This window comes from Lepidothrix coronata, unplaced genomic scaffold (assembly GCF_001604755.1).
Source record: "Lepidothrix coronata isolate B3197 unplaced genomic scaffold, Lepidothrix_coronata-1.0 Scaffold55, whole genome shotgun sequence".
In the NCBI taxonomy this organism is placed as follows: domain Eukaryota; kingdom Metazoa; phylum Chordata; class Aves; order Passeriformes; family Pipridae; genus Lepidothrix; species Lepidothrix coronata.
In genome coordinates this window covers 786,959-803,289 of record NW_016690235.1, presented here as the reverse complement: position 1 = coordinate 803,289, position 16,331 = coordinate 786,959, and the positions used below count along the sequence as shown (strand labels likewise).

The 16,331-nt window shown below is 39.1% G+C and overlaps 1 protein-coding gene across 1 annotated transcript in view; it reads left to right on the top strand.

Moving 5' to 3' along the window:
* UGCG (UDP-glucose ceramide glucosyltransferase) overlaps positions 1 to 6,692 on the top strand; it is a 30,679-nt gene extending 23,987 nt beyond the window's left edge. Inside the window, exons 6-9 of the mRNA XM_017816471.1 lie at positions 1,563 to 1,741; positions 2,168 to 2,254; positions 2,675 to 2,864; positions 4,231 to 6,692. Coding sequence (XP_017671960.1) covers positions 1,563 to 1,741; positions 2,168 to 2,254; positions 2,675 to 2,864; positions 4,231 to 4,401 — 627 coding nt within the window. The 3' untranslated portion in view covers positions 4,402 to 6,692. The remainder of the gene's footprint in view (positions 1 to 1,562; positions 1,742 to 2,167; positions 2,255 to 2,674; positions 2,865 to 4,230) is intronic.
* Positions 6,693 to 16,331: the final 9,639 nt, after the last annotated feature.

The window sequence follows — 16,331 nt, the reverse complement described above, 5'->3', positions numbered from 1 at the left end:
CAAAGACAGAAATGTGAGAGATGAAAATGCAGTGATATTCAGTACTCCATCATTGCAGGGAGTGAGGGATGCTCATGTGATTTGTTTCTTTTTTTTTCCCCTTTGTTTTTTTTTTTTTAACAGTACAAAGTCTGAATTTTCTTCTTACAAGAGAAAAGCAGAGAGGTATAGCACAAGTTTCTTAGTACTGCTCGTTGCTAAAGCAAGAATATGGTTATTTGTTAAAGCAGGAATTACAACTCCTGCTTCTATATTCCTGGAAGAGCTTTTTGCTTCCAGATCCAGTATATACTGCAAGATGAGCATGCCTTTTCTTGAATGAGTTACTGTAAGACCAGTGTGAAGACAGTCTATACTAAGAATAGTAGCAAGAGGTGCTAGCATTCATTCCCACTGTTCTTTTGTAGGACACTCTTAAGTTACTGAATCTTGTAAAAAGACTTGCTGTTGTAGTTTAAGCCCAACTGGAAATCAAGCACCACACAGCCCAGATAACTGTGGGCTCAACCCACCCCTTGTCACCCTCACCCTAGTGGAATGGAGATGAGAATCAAAGTAAGACTTGTAGATTGAGATGAGAACAGTTTAATAATTGAAAATAAAGTAAAATACAGCAATAATTGTAAATTATAATAATAACAATGATAATAAAAAAGGAAAAACAACTGATGCACAACACAGTTGCTCACCACCCACTGACCCACGCCAGACCCCCCTTCACGAACCCAGATTGGCCCCTCTCCTGAGTAACTCCTCCCAGTTTATACACTGGGCATGACATTCTATGGTGTGAAATATCCCTTTGGTCTGTTCAGGGTACCTGTCCCAGCTGTGCTCCCTCCCAGTTTCTTTTGTGTACCTCCACACTGGCAGAGCATGACACAAGAAAACTAAAGAGTCCTTCACTTAGCATAAACATGACTTAGAAAAAACCCAAAACATCAGTATATTATCAACACCAGTCTCATTCTGAGTCCAAAACACTGCACTGTAGTAGCTACTGAGAAGAAATTAATTCTACCCTAGCTGAATCACAAATTGAATGTTTTCACTGTTGCTGTTTGCAAGTATGCTAAGTAAATGAATTTCCCCTGCTTCTGTAGGACCATATAGTAAGTTTCTAAGAACATGTATGCAGTAATGCAGTTAATTTTCACAAGAGGAAGGAGAGAACCTGTCTGTCGGCTATCACCAGATAATATAATAATGCTAGTGATTAGTCCATTGCTTCATGGTTTTTTAATATGTGTATATTCCCTGAGAACAACCTCAGTTGTTAGAAATGAAATACCAAATGAAGTGCAGTAGTTCAATATGTGAATTTAAAACCTGCTTATAGATTTGTAAAAACACAGCCAATAATAACACTAATAGATTTCTCAGATATGATGATACACTAGAATGTAGAAAAGTGTTAGAATGGTAGTAGAGATCTTTCCAAATACGCTTTTATAATTGGCCACATCCAGCACTTTTATCCTCCACATGTGTTCAGAGCAAAAGCTGTCAGTGAGTAGCACTCAGATATACAGAGCTTTAAATGCTTATTTTTGTTTTGGCAGGTTTATTTTGGAACTTCCCATCCAAGGTCATATATTTCAGCCAACTTAACTGGCTTTAAGTGTGTAACAGGAATGTCATGCTTGATGAGGAAGGATGTCTTGGACCAAGCTGGAGGACTGATAGCTTTTGCACAGTATATTGCTGAAGATTATTTTATGGCCAAAGCTATAGCTGACCGGTAAGATGACTCTGAACTAAGCTTGTTGCTTTAAATGTAGTTTAAATGTTTTTTTCTTTTTTTTTCTTTTTTTTTTTTTTAAAGTGGTGCATATTGTAAGTGGAGCTATTCAGGTTAATTTCACTTATCTATATTAAACATGTTAATAATATGTGCTTTATCCTGTCAGTATAGTCTTTTAGAAATAAGTAAGCCATGTCATTGTCAAAAACAAAGTTTTTGAGAACTTGGTTTAAGTATTTGGTTTTTTTCCAGTGAAGAGTCTTGATATAATACACTTTTTTTTTTGCCTATATCCATTGTAATAATATGGCACAAATGCCAAAGAAACTTTTCAAGACTAATAAAATTCTTGTGTGTTTGTTATCTAATTGGTTTTTGCATTTCTTATTTGCATATTTTTATAATAACTAATTCCTTTTTCAGGGGCTGGAAATTTGCAATGGCCACACAAGTTGCAATGCAAAACTCTGGTTCATATTCTATTTCTCAGTTTCAGTCCAGAATGATCAGGTAAAATTTTAATCTTTACTTCTTTTAACGCCCATCCCTGTCATGTGCTTCTGATGGGAATGAGCTGGTAATGAGAGGAAATACATTTTCCAAGCTAATTTGATCTAATGCCCAGTATACTAAAGTTCAATGTACAGCTCTTTCTTAGTGCTGGGAGAGAGGCACTAACTTTGGACAGGAGTATGACTAACACAAGTATTAAAAAAAAAATAAAATAAAACCTCCCAACCCTCAGTACCTTTTAAATGCTATCTGCAGTATCTTTGGAAGGGAGATTTTTTTAGAGTATTTTATTTTGAGGTGTAAATTAAATAAGGTTAACGTTTTCAGAAAATACCATGATGGCTTATTTTATGAGGTGGGGGAGGAGGGATAATGAATAATGCAAAGTCAGAACTGTTTTTTTTTTATCTTTCCTAGGTGGGCCAAACTACGAATTAATATGTTGCCTGCCACAATAATTTGTGAGCCAATCTCAGAGTGCTTTGTTGCCAGTCTAGTTATTGGATGGGCAGCTCATCATGTGTTTAGATGGGATATAATGGTATTTTTCATGTGTCACTGCTTGGCCTGGTTTATATTTGACTACATTCAACTAAAAGGTGTTCAGGTATGTAACTTAATTTTCTTTGGAGGTTATTAAAGTTACTATTGCCATCTACTTTAGAAAAAAAGCTAAGACTAATTACGGTAATAAAATAATTCTCTTGACATGAAGGAAATTACAGGTCAAATCCTATTACTTCTCAGTCTTCCAGCTTCATTTATAGTAGCATGAAAAGGAGCAAGTGTGCTTGGTTGCCATTTGGTATTCTATATTCACTTGCCTCTGCGTAGGCTCTGAAAGTTTGTCCATCTGTCCCCTTAATCGTCATGTTTCCAGTCTGCTCTACCTAGGCATATTCAGAAATTTTAAGCTCTTTTAACAATACAAGAACAGCAGCTTTGTGAGATTTTGTTTTGTTTTTCTTATCTTTGTTGTCACAAAGTGTTATTTGTATTGAGGTGTATATGTACTCTTAAGTACATTTTTCACTCTATTTTGGCAATAATAAATCTAGAGGACAGGTGTAGCCTACTTGTAAAAATAAAATGTTCCCATTACTAGGAGTGAGGCTTTTCACGAACTTTTATTATAGAAAGATGTCACAAATCAGAACAGCATTTATTCTCCTAATGCTGGAGAAACTATTTAGACTATTTTCTGTTGTGACCATATGCCAAACAAATCAAATCTATAATTACTTGTGTATGCAAACTTATCAAACAGTTATCATACTGGAAAATATTATTTTGGTAGTCTTAGCATATGGTGGAAATAATAAAATTAAGGCTTGTGTTGATTCTGTAGGACTCCAGAAGGTCCAGTAGTCACTTTCTGATTACTCTTTTCATCATGAGCAGCGTGGAAAAGATCACTATGCCTACTCCTCCTCTTCTGAAGCCTCCTTAATTTCAAACTCTGCATGTAGCTGGAAGTTCTCAAAGGAGCAGAAAATATCAAGATGCTATAAACCTTGTTTCATAGTCCTACTTTTCCTATGCAATAGGCCAAAGACTTTATTTGACTTTCATTCCTCTGGGAATGTGCAAGAATGGGCTGTATAGATGCTGGGGTCTGTGACAAAAACCTGGTGTCTCTGCTTGAACACAGTTTTATAAGCTTAAGAGCTTATAAAAGCTTCAAAAATGTGCAATTGCCACACTTTTCATTGCCTGTTGCTCTACGTATAAGTCTCTTTTTTTTTTTTTTCAAACGTTCTGTGTCATTCTGCCATGCTCTTGAGGTTTAATATGGGTAACTGTGTCTTGAACAAGAAAATATTCTCAGCTTTTAAAGAAAACCGCTATTGATTATTAATCTGCATAGTAAACTTTAGAAGAGATTTATCTGTAACAAATATTTTAAATTACTTTAAAGTTTCTCTTGAATAATCAGTATGTTTAAATAATTATTTTTTTTTTTATGTTTTTAGGGTGGTGCTCTCTGTTTTTCAAAACTTGATTATGCAGTAGCTTGGTTCATCAGAGAATCCATGACAATTTATATTTTCCTATCTGCTTTGTGGGACCCCACTATTAGCTGGAGGACAGGACGCTACAGATTACGTTGTGGAGGCACTGCAGAAGAAATTCTTGATGTATAGCCACACATTTGTAACTGTGAATGTCAAAAAGAGAAGGGGGAAAGAAAAGTATTATAAATTGTTTATATACTTTTAAGAAAATCTACCTTCATTAGTTTTATTACTTGTATGTTTGGTATCTGTTCTTTAATTTATTTTTGCATGGCACTTGCATCTGTGAAAATACATCTGTAGTCTTGGCCAAATGGTACCTTGCTCCTCTGTACAAATAGAAATGGAGAGAATTGGTCCTGACATCTACTTTCTGTAAGAATGCTCTGCAGTAAACTTTTTTTTTTTTTTTAAAAAAGTATCCTCCTGGATGTGAACAGCTTCTTACTCCTTGGTATGTTAGCCTAGCAAATCTAAGGTTCACATAGCTATTTTCCAGCTGGATTGCACAAGGCTGTACCTAGTAAAAGCACGGAGGTACAGCTGATTTTTGTTTTATCCCACTAAATTGAGCTAGTAATGGGACCTTGGGAAAGAAGCTCTGAAATGCTTTATGCCTACCTCTTGTAGTTGCTGCAGAACAATATGAATAGAAAGGTAAAACTGCTTTGCAAAAACAAACTAAAGCTGGAGTCTTGTGTATATATGTCCTATATGTATATAGGAAATATTTTAATCATTGCAATGAACCAAAAGTGGACTGTGTTTGATAGAGCTGGAAGGAATTACTGGTCAGGCATGTATTGTGGGCATCTTTTGGCCAAGTCTGATCTGGTTCTGTCTTGAACCTTGTTAAGCACTGTGCTGTAACTAGCCAAGCAGATCTCCTCAATACTTCCATCCTTTTTTAAGGGGTATTTGTTTTTTCCCTGTGAGTGAATGCATTTATTGGGGGGAAAGGGTTGTGTGTGTGTTGGGGGGTGTGGGGGGACACATAATAGGGGATAGAAGGGAGCAGAAACACATTTCAGAAACATTTCACACGTGAGCTATTTTCTTACACAATGTCTTAAGAATGTAATTTCATGATGCAGGTATTTACTATCTTTTTAAAGTGAACATACATACCTATACTAGTCATAATTAAGTATTCAATTGCAGTAGATATTGTGAATATATTAAAGGGCCAGCTGAGTTTGCTGTTACTGATTAAAATTGTAGTCTTAATTTAGATATCAAAACTAAGTCTACTCTTGGCTTTTTGCCTTCTACTGTTAGTCTAGCCTTTAAATTGGACTTCTGTATTCCAGTGGTATGACTAAAAGGACTAGATTATAATGCATGCCATGTTTTTCCCCCTCTCTGTTCCCTGTACCTTGGTTTTCAACCTCATTGTGAAACTTCCAGATTTGTGGTGAACTGGACTTGTTTTCTTCAAACACTTTTAAATTAAAAAAACCACAGTGAAGCTAGAGAAGAATGTTGCATAAGCCTTTTGTTTTTATAATTGTATTTATGCTGCTTTACTTTTCTTCATATGGAATAGTTTACTGTCACCATGAATGTGAGCTGCTAATTACAAGGTTATGTCAACAAAGCAGCTTTAAAAGTTGGAGGATGATGTGTAGCATATTAGCAATAATATGTATTTATAAAAATGAACTTTTTACCTTACTGAGCCAATCCCTTAGCCATCTTATGGTACACAAGTACAATATGTGTGTGTGTGTTGTAAAACATACTCTGGGCCAAGATGCTTTATCCACCTTAATATCTCCTTTGCCTTATGATAACATGGAACTCTTTTAATGGGCATTTCTGTATGAACAAAGGCTTGTGATGCATGCTTCATTCTTTTCATGTGAATCAGGAAGAAGTGCTTTTCCTGAGGAAAGTTGCACACTGAAAGCTAGTCTAGTTGTGACCCACAAAAACATTCTTCTTTTGATATTGTTTTGACATAGTTGAATTTTGCTGACAATGTTTGTATCTTCATTTGTTTCATGAAGTTTGATGCCATTCATTGCACTGCTAAAGTGAAGCTTAGCTTGCTACTTAGCTTTATGCTGATTTCTATGCAGGCAATGGAACAGAACCAAAAAAAAAAAAGGCTGAACAGACTTCCTTTTAAAAAACCTGGGTGGGGATAATTGTTTAACAGGTGCTTTGGTATTAGTAGAGCCATCTTTGGCTATGAAAAATAAAGCTTCACTTAAGCAAATGGTTTCATTTGGGTATTTGATTGAAGAAATAGAAACCAGCACTGTCAAATGTTGTAGAAGATGCTGCAACAGTACTTCTAAAAGTTATAAACAGCTAATGTAAAGTTGTGTTGATCTACAGATGTGTAGAATACACCATGTTTATTTAAAATAATTGTCTTGTTTTTTCTTTTATTTAAAAATAAATTTTGAATACAATCTGTTTGGACTACAGGGGTTTTTTTTCCTTTGTTCAATGATGCTGTAATGTGACAGCTTTAAGTATTTATGGTAGTTTTAACTGATTTCATTTCTAATTAGTCTTCACAGCAACAAATATGTGTGTTTTGTTTTGAGTTTTTTTACAGTTGTACCATCTCTTTTGGATTTTATATTTAGCTGAAATTAACTTACATGTGCCTAAATCTGATTTTGAGTTATCCTAAATTTTTTAGAATAACTTTAGTGTATAAAAACCTCACAAGTGAACAGAGTACTTCTCTGTCTATTGTAACTAGTCTGTCTAGATTAAGATTTTAGAGATGATACACATTGACATCTAGAAGTAGTATTTATCTTTTGCTTTCAGGTACACTACCAAGAAAGCACTTTGCACTTCCTTTGCCATATGACTTGGCTTTTTTTTTTTGTCTCTTCCCTAGCCTTTATGAAGATTTTCATGTGAAACTTAATGAGAGACTGTGTTTATGACAGAGTTGTTGGAATCTTGGAGGCATAGCATAAACAAACACCACTGGAATTACTCAAAAACTATTTATAGAAACTTAAATGTTCCTGTGTCCATTTTGTGCTGAATGCATTTGCAGCCACCAAACACAATACCTAAATCCTCTTTCCTGAGTACTTCTGTTATTTTCCTGTCTGCTATTCAGTGATGTTGTCATTTTATTCTGTACTTTCAGTTGAAGTTTTTCCCACTTGAATTCCTTTTGCCACTCTCCTGTTTCCTATTGCTGAGTGCTGACTACCTGCATTTCCTCTCTAGTCTGTTTTGTCATCTGGAAAAGCTTGTCTCTGATCATCTGCTTTCATATATCACTTCTGAAAGCTGTATCATTCATCTTAAAGGCTTTTGTTTCTCACACCTAATTTCTGACCATCTGATTTTAGGGTAGGCGTGAGCTCCAGCCATTCTTGGGTTGAATTGGTCCTCCAACAGCTGTGACACTGGCTATTGAGGTTAAGAAAGCCTGAAATTTTGTATGGCAATACAAAGTGATTTCAGTTTATACAGTGTCTATGCTTGTATAAATAACACTTAAAAGAGAGAGTGGCAGTGTATAGAATAGCAATAATTTCAAACTTAATCCAGCTTTTGGTTCTGAAAATGCATAAACTGAAGTTTTGAACTAATGGTCAGATTATACTGAATGGTCCACTACTTGGATATTCAGAGTGATCGCACAAGTTCACATAAGGCTCTTCTTATCTTTTAAAATAAACTAAATTCCATGACATAGACAGCGTTTATTTTTATACAGCAGTTATCTGGGCAGATGAGAATTTCCCTCCACAAAGTCATCTCCGAGATTCTTACCTTAGTGTTGTAGAACTGCACTGTGATTGAAATCAGTGACTTGGGATGTGCTTTTTAACAAAAAAAACCCACCTGAAACAAACCACAGTCCACCCACCATGGAACCCAAACCCCCCTGCCTTTGTGCATCCTGTAGGTCCTGAGTTTTTAAAGTTGGATTGCTTTAAATGTTGCATTGCACAAACCAATTTCCATTGCCGGCTCACACACAAATGAGAATAAGTGATAATTCTTATGGTTAAATTCCCCACAATATGCTTTTGCTTGTTTGTCTTGTCCCTAGAATTTGAACCTTTCAATAAGCAAACAGTTCAATGAAGTGCCTCAGACCAGTTTAGTCACTGCCATGGATGAGTTAAAGATTCTAGTTACCAGTTTCGTGTGAAAAGTTCCTGTTGACAACATCATGTTGCAAACCTTTTCTGAAAATGTTTCTTTCTTTGTAGCAGTTTCTACTCTGTTTTCTATAAGTCCTACCTGCAGATCAGTGTCCAGTTTTCCCTTCAAATCCATCTTGTTAAGCATAAGCAAACCAGCCAGTCCTATGGATCCTAAGGCTTTAGGGTCATATTCAGCTATAACCTTGCAAGATTATGTCCAGACTGCATCCCTTTCAAAGGCAGTTTTAAGTTAGTGTCTGGCAAATATTCTATGAAGAAGCCCTGCAGAGTTTATCTGAAAAGACGATAACAACCCTTTTCAGGGGAAGGTGTTTGTGATGCCCATCTTCACACTTAGCTTGGGTAAAAGTAACTAGCTAGCTTATTCCTGTAAACTAAGAGACTGTGAAAAGTAAAGCTGTATTTCTAATGCTCTCCAACACAGCTTTTGGAATAATTTATTTCTTGAATTCTCATCAGATCAAGAGTGGACTGCCGCTTATGTGCAGTTTTGCTTCTGGGGAGAATATGCTTCCTCTTTGTGATCTTAATCAGATCTAATAATTTTTGCCTAATTGTTGATGTGACTGCAGATACTCAGTTAAGAGGTGCAAACCAGACAGCCTTGCACTGGAAATTTGTGTATTGCTGCTTCTTTCTGTCTCATCCTTCCACACATTCCCCCAGCACTTTTTCCCTGTTGCAGACAGGAAGGAAGGGCCTCAGCCAAACCCATGTGCCAGCTGGAATTAATGTCCATTTTATATGCAGCCAATTTGTGGATGAACGGGAGAGGTCAGGCTCATGTGCGTCTGCAGGAAGCCAATAAGCTCAATGAGAGCACAAAGCAGGAACTGTCAAAACAAATCTTTTCACTGGATTTTGATATGAAGTGAGTTATTATTCTTGACTTTACATCCTCTGGGCCTGTGTTAAAGTTAGATCTGCTTACAGGGTTGAAGCGAGCTCAAGTCAATATAAAACTCTGCTGTACAAAGAGCAGCTTTTCCTCTTTTAAGGCTTGCCTGTTGCCTGGAAGTGTATTTTTACATGTTCAACAGTACCTTATTTTTGTTGGCAATAGCTTTGTCCTATCTCTGATACCAAAATATTGGGAGAGGTGCTGAGACAACAGAAGGCCTGTAGAGTACACTGGTAAAATGCAGTCACACATTCAAAAGTGACCCCTTAACCCCTTGGAAATCAGAATACATGAAGAAGCTATGGAGCCTTTGGGGGATTCTGTTGGTATATTTACTTTTTATTTCTCTATTGCATATACATACACTACATATATAAAGGTTTGTCTGCATACGCTTTTATGTATGAACTTTTATATATACATGTACTGATGCCGAAATAAAACCTTGTAAGAAGCCTTAATTTGAGAAACCTGTTCTTTCTGTAGGTGGACAATGTAGGTAAAATAACGATTTTCTAGTGCAAAAAGCCAGCAGCTCAAAGTTAATTAAATCAGGAGCCCCAGTGTCTCATGTGTCCAGTTTCATTTCATCTCTCAGCAGAAAGACTCAAACTGTAATTTCTTTTCCTGGACTCTTTACTTATAAGCTTGAACAAGGTTTTATTCATCTAGACTTTTGGGTCTTCCACTGAGAGAATTCAGAGACTCTGCTTTCTTAGTTGGCAGCCCCCCAAATCTGAGCAAGACAAGGCATACATTTTTGTCACTTGCCTCCTTTCTGTTCAGTTTCGTTGGCTTTTGCTCTTCCCTTTTGGGACAACTGTTTTGTCCCTGAGGGTCTTTATAAAAAGAGCTTTCCCAAGGAGAAACATGTGTGAAGCAGAAATAATAGAATGAAAAGTAGAACTGTAGTGAGTGCAGTGTTAAATACGCCTGTGACTAATGCTCCAGAGTGAAGTATGGGCAAATCTGGGCACTTTTGCAGCACGTTGGGTAATGAAAAAGGATAACAGACTCAAAAGTTTAGAAATGTTTATAAAAGAGTTCTTACTTAAAGAGAGATAGGAGACCTCTGAGATGTTCCTCAAGGCTAGATCTCTAGAATAAGCCTTTCTCTGGGAATTTTTTGGGACTTTCAGCAAGATCTGTTGTTTAAGGGTTATGTTGTGTGACTGGAAAAGGAGGAAAGCAAGCCAGCAGGGTTTGCAGCCCACCCTTCAGCTCAGTTGGAAGACATGATGATTTGCAGCTGTTGTCTCCTTGTTACAGACCATTCAGAGACCTCCTCATTTTGGCTTCCCATGTCTTGAGGCATTCAGCTTCACTCCTGCAGATGACTTGTTGGATAAGGATGTCTTGTCACTACTGGGCCATTGGCTGAGCAGGGAGGGAGCTCCAGCTGGAGCAGTCATGTCTGGACCTTTCCCCAAGTTTGGGAATGTCTATGGCCACAGGCTTTATTTGAGTTCAGAATGTTAACTCTTAAAATTGCTGATGGTATGGTATGGTGATGACCCTAGCATGAAGGTTCTGTGCTGATTCTGTGGGATCTGGGGAGTCTCTTTGTGTAAAGCAGACAGTGTACCAAGGGATGAGAAGAGGCCTGGCAGATAGTGGAAGGAATGTTGTTCTGTAAGTATAACATTGGTGATGTGGGCTAGAAACCCTCTTACTAGAACAGCACAGGCTTAAAATGTTGGTGTGTTTCAGACATTCTCCTGCAATGATGACTGCATATGAATATAAATCGTGTCTTATCTGTGTGTAGACTTACACAAAAAATGGTCTTGTCATAATGCGTCAGCAATACGCTAAATGTGCTAGGAGTGAACAGTCATATTTAACATTTGTATTATGTACATAAAAACAATCTTTGTGCAGCCAGAATACAACTGCATAATATTTTCATGCTTTGCCTGTCAAACAGATTGCTTTTGTATGCAGCAGGTGATGACTAAAGAGATTATTTCATTTAGCTTAAAGATGTAGTTGAAATGAGCATCAGAAGTGAAATTTGGCATTTCCAGTCCTCTGTCCTATGATTAATAGAGAAGCTGGTACATTTCTGCCTCAGGCAGTCTGTTGCTGATAAACAGTGGGCCCATTCTTTATCATCGTATAAAGTGATTAAACCAACTCCATGTGGCAGGAAAGACTACACTTGTCGATATGATCTGTTTCAAGTCTGTTTTTTGCAGAGTCTCAGTGAAGTAGCCTAAGGCCAGCAGCAGATAGATATGGATATCAGAGGCCATGTATCCATAGGGCTGTTCAAAGTGCTACAGGTATCTCTGGGAAAATTGCCCTTCAAGTCCTTCAAATGGCTGTTTTGCAGGACTATAGAAGCCAGTTTTCTGGCCACAGAATGATGCCATTTTGCACAGCAAGTAGGATTTCCTGCTGTTGTTTCAAGTCTAAGCACAGATCACACTCTAAAGCAAAGTATCTTAGAGACTAAAGGAAACCCTTTCTACTAAACCATTTCTTCCACCTCCAGTACCCAGTAGCTTTCCCCTCTAAAAAAGCATCATGGAGTTCATCGAAATCATAGCTTCCAACATCATGCTGGGGTTTTTTCCACCTCTCTAGGCTGTGAATTGTTTTGAGCTTCTTGATCCTCAGGAAGTGGGAAGCTGTCATCATAAATAGACGGGACACAGTTTTCTTCCTTTTTCCTGGTGGGAGATGGCAAGTGTCTGAAGGGACTGAATCTCTGCCGTTTCAATGCTCTGCATCCTGCTGCCTTCATCTGGTTTGCGCTGCAGCCTTGTCTGATGTCTGCTGCATCTGTGACAGCCATTTGCTACCATTGCAACACTGCAATCAGTGGAAAAATCAAGAGAAATTTACCATTTCCTCCCTCCTGTTAGCAATGCTGGATGAAATCAGAAAGTACTAAAGGGCACACTCTGTTCCAGGCTGGTGAACCTTATCTCCATGTCCCACGGGGTGCAGAAGATGTGAGTCTGATACACTGATGCTTGGCAGTCCCTTTCTGTAATTGCTCAGCATTTATTCAGAGAGAAATAGGTTTTTGAAAAGCCTCGCTGTGGTGTTCCTGTGAAAAAACAGCCCTTGCTACCCATCTCCTAAACAATTTTTGCGTTACTGGGCCCTGGGCTTTTCTCCATACTTAGCTGAAACCTATTGTTTTCAGAGGAGAAAGGTGCATCAAAACCCACTTGAGTTTGATCAGATTGAGTAAATTGCAGACATCCATTTTCCTTTGTGTGCCCAGCTGATGAATCCTTTTTTTCCTGTATAGTCTGCTTAAGTTCTTTTGTGATGGGCTCACTTCACTTATTTACTATCTGTATGTCCTTTAGAAGTATTCTACAGATATCCAGGAATCCATAGACAGTGACTCAGAAGACACCAGTCTAAGAAAACTGAGAGACAAATACATTTCTACTCCCCACCAGAGAGGATCCATGCTACCACAGGGATCTCCTTGGTAAAAATGAATATTGGATACTTTAGTGGAAGATAATCACTGCTGCTGCAAACAGCATCAAACAGCCCACTGTGAGGATTCTTGTAGCACTGGGACTTCTTGACTTCTTGCTCCCTTGTCCATCCAAGAGTGAATGAGTGAGCTGCTGTCAGGGAGCTGCAGTGCAGTCCTCCCCACAAAGAATTAGGTGTTTACCTTGGACTCACAATGTAACTGAGATTGAAGGGGACCTCTGAAGACCTAGTCCAACCCCCTTGCTCAAAGTAGTGTCAGCTAGAGTAGGTTGGTCAGGACTGCGTCCAGTTACATTTTGAGCACACAGACAACAAACCCTCTGAGCAACCTGTTCAGCCACTCTCATAGCAGAAGTGCTTCTGGAAGTTCTCCTGTGTTTCAGTTTGTTCCCATTGTCTCTGATCCTGTCACTGTGCACTGCTGAGAAAAGTCTGTCTCCATTTCCTTTACCCTCGTCAGGTATTCGTACACATGGATAAGATGCCCTTGAGCTTTCTCTTCTTCACACTGAGCAGTCCCAGCTCTCTCAGCTTCTCCTTATATGTCAGATTCTTCAATTCCTTCATCATGGTTGTAGCATTTCCATGGACTTGCTTAAGGTGTGACCTCACCAGTGCTAAGCAGCAGGGAAGGATCACGACCCTCAATCTACTGGCATCACTCCTTTCTGTGCAATCTAAGTCACCATTAGCCTTCTCTAAAGCAAGGGTACATTCCTCACATTCCTGGGCCAAGTTCAACTTGGTGTCCACCACAACCTTCAGATCTTTTTCTACCAAGCTGCTTTCCAGACAGTCAGCCCCCAGTCCCAAGCCTCTGGCTGTTCCCCTCCAGATGCAGGACTTTGAACTACTCCTTGTTGAACTTCATTAAGTCCCTGTTGTTGGCCCATTTCTCCAGCCAGACCAGGTCCCTCTGGATAACAGCATGACCTCCTGACTGTCATAGGTACAACAGCACTGTGTAAAAACAGAGTGTGAATCTGAAATTATTTTATTTCAGTATAAATAGGGGAAAAAACATTCTATTGCTTTGAACCAAAAGCAAAATATCTCCTCAAAATGAAATGGAAACAATGCAAACGGATTACTGATTGTAATAATTGGCTTTGACTGCTGGCTCCATCACTCATTCCTGAAATAACTGAGAGAGAAAAGAAAATAAATGAGTATTGTAAATCCCTGATATATGCATCTGGGCACAGATTCTGAGTGCCTTCATTGCATTTTGGATAAGAGTAATCTTTTCTGGGAATCAACAAACTGTCCTTCACAGCAAACATTTCTCTTTGCCCTGGTGCCCTCCCACCCAGACTCTCCGCCAGATTTCCCCCTTTGCCTGCCCAGTTTTTGCCCTGCTGTTATCTTACCTCTAGGTTTCCCATTGCCATTGTCTTACCTCTAGGTTTGCTCTCTCCCCTCTTGCTTTCCATTTCTTCCCTCACAGCCAAGTGCAGATGCAGGCTGGTGCTCCCTCCCCAACAATGTGTTCATGGGAGAGAGTTGTGCTCCCTCATCTCTGTGCCTGGTGCAGGGACTGACATTGCTCTCTCCACCTTTGCTCTTCTTCTCCATTTCCAGGAGGTACCAGTTCACACGGAAGCTAACCACGGGTACATCATTCATGTGCACCCCCCCGGAGGACTTGAATATGGGAAGAACCTGCTCCTCACTGGGGGATAAATGCAAAGGTAGCCATGGTGCCCTGATGGCTACCATCACGCAGACCACCAGCTGGTCCGTCCCAGTGCTTCCATGCCTGGGGGTGTGGTGAGCAGTGGGAATGGGCGGCATGTATGGTGGGTTTCTGCTGGGTTTAGGGTATGTCCATCCTCTGTGCCAGAATCCACTGCTTAAAAACTAGTAAGGGTAGTTAGGGACTGCTGGACTGGGGTCCTGGATGATCTGGAGATGCTTTGGAGGAGTGAAAAAGGCAGGTTGGGGAAGAAAACAGAGGATTCAGTGGCTAAATGTCTTCTGTCTTGCCTGGCTATCCTGGCATTCAGAAAGCCAGTGCAAAGAATTGCTGTATGTCTGGCATTTACCATGTGTCCCTGAGGAGTGCACTTTCTTGGCTTAGACAAACAAACATGCCTTCTGGTTCTCCAGCAGGCTTCTGAGCTTGACAGGACACTGAAAGTTGAAGGCATGCCTTGAAACACACCCTTCACAGCAGGAGTTCGAGCATCTGCCACTTTCAAGGCAGTTGGGCAGATGCTGTGGAAGTCAGACAGTTCCCGAATTCCCTGCTTTGTACCGGATGTAGTGATTGATAAACCCTTTGCAAAGCTGTTTCAGCAAACTAAAACCAGTTGCAAAGTGGGGGAAGTAGTCAGGGTTGGGTTTGGGGACCTTTTGGAGCTGGATTTTTTTTTTGTTTTTATGTTTCTTTGTTGCTCTAGAGTTGGAAGAGCTCAGTGAAGGGTCTGGTGGCTGGCAGAGGGGGGTAACCTCAGTAACCAACACCAGTACAGTGGGCCCACACCCTCAGACAGTGATGACTTTTAAGGCTTAGCCCAGATTTCAGTGCACATGCTGGCTTTTGGATATTGGGCTAAGTGATTTGGGTTTTATGACTGGCTATTAAAGCCTGCAGTTTAGTCATAAAATATATTAAGCTGTGGGAAATTGTGTTGCATATTCCATTAGATTTAGCTTTAAGTTAGCTAAGCAACATTAACCATGTGTATATTGTGCTTATATGCAATACATACACTTTCAAACTTAATTTATTGACCAATATTGACAACTAATTTGTATTCCTTAGGAGGATATATTTTACATAAATAAATATAAAGCATGGTTCTTTGTTTGTAAGCTTGTGTATGTAGATAGAAAAAAAGAAAATGTGCTGTTAATAAACCTCCTCCCCTTTATTTTCTATTAAATATATTACACTTTTATTTTAGTAACTGAAAAAATTGTTGATTTCCATGCTTACCTCTGTGCTGTCTGGTTGTGTTTGCATTCCTACTTGCTAGAAAGAAATCTGGTACCTTCTACCCTCTTTATTCTGGTTTGACTCATATAATCATGCATAAGACAGTAGATATGTCCTCTATGTGTCTTGTTTGAATGGTTATAGTGGTATTTGCCAGCAGTGTTATTTGGAATTAGTCTCTTTTAGCTATAATTGCTGTTTCAGAATCAATGTCTTTATAGAGACTAGATTTTCTCAGGTGTCTGTGTTTGCAAATGTCTTCTTCAGATTTACAACACTGTGTGTGTATACCTTGGACTTTCTCTTGCAGACTGTGTTCCCTGCTCAAGAAGGAACACAAAGTTTTGTGGCTGTCTTCCTGACAAAATGATGCATAGAAAGTGCCACACGCTGATGAAGCTGGACAAAGACTTTGGACACTGCCACAGAGGGAGATGAACACTTTTTCCCTTGCAAACACGTGGCAAATTCCTGTGTAGCTACCATGGCATTGCATTCATCCCTGGGACAAGGGATAGTGAGAAAACTGTGCTGTGATATTTGCTGTGTGCCTGTGGCGGTGGCTGAACCGTGCAAGAGCATGGACCAG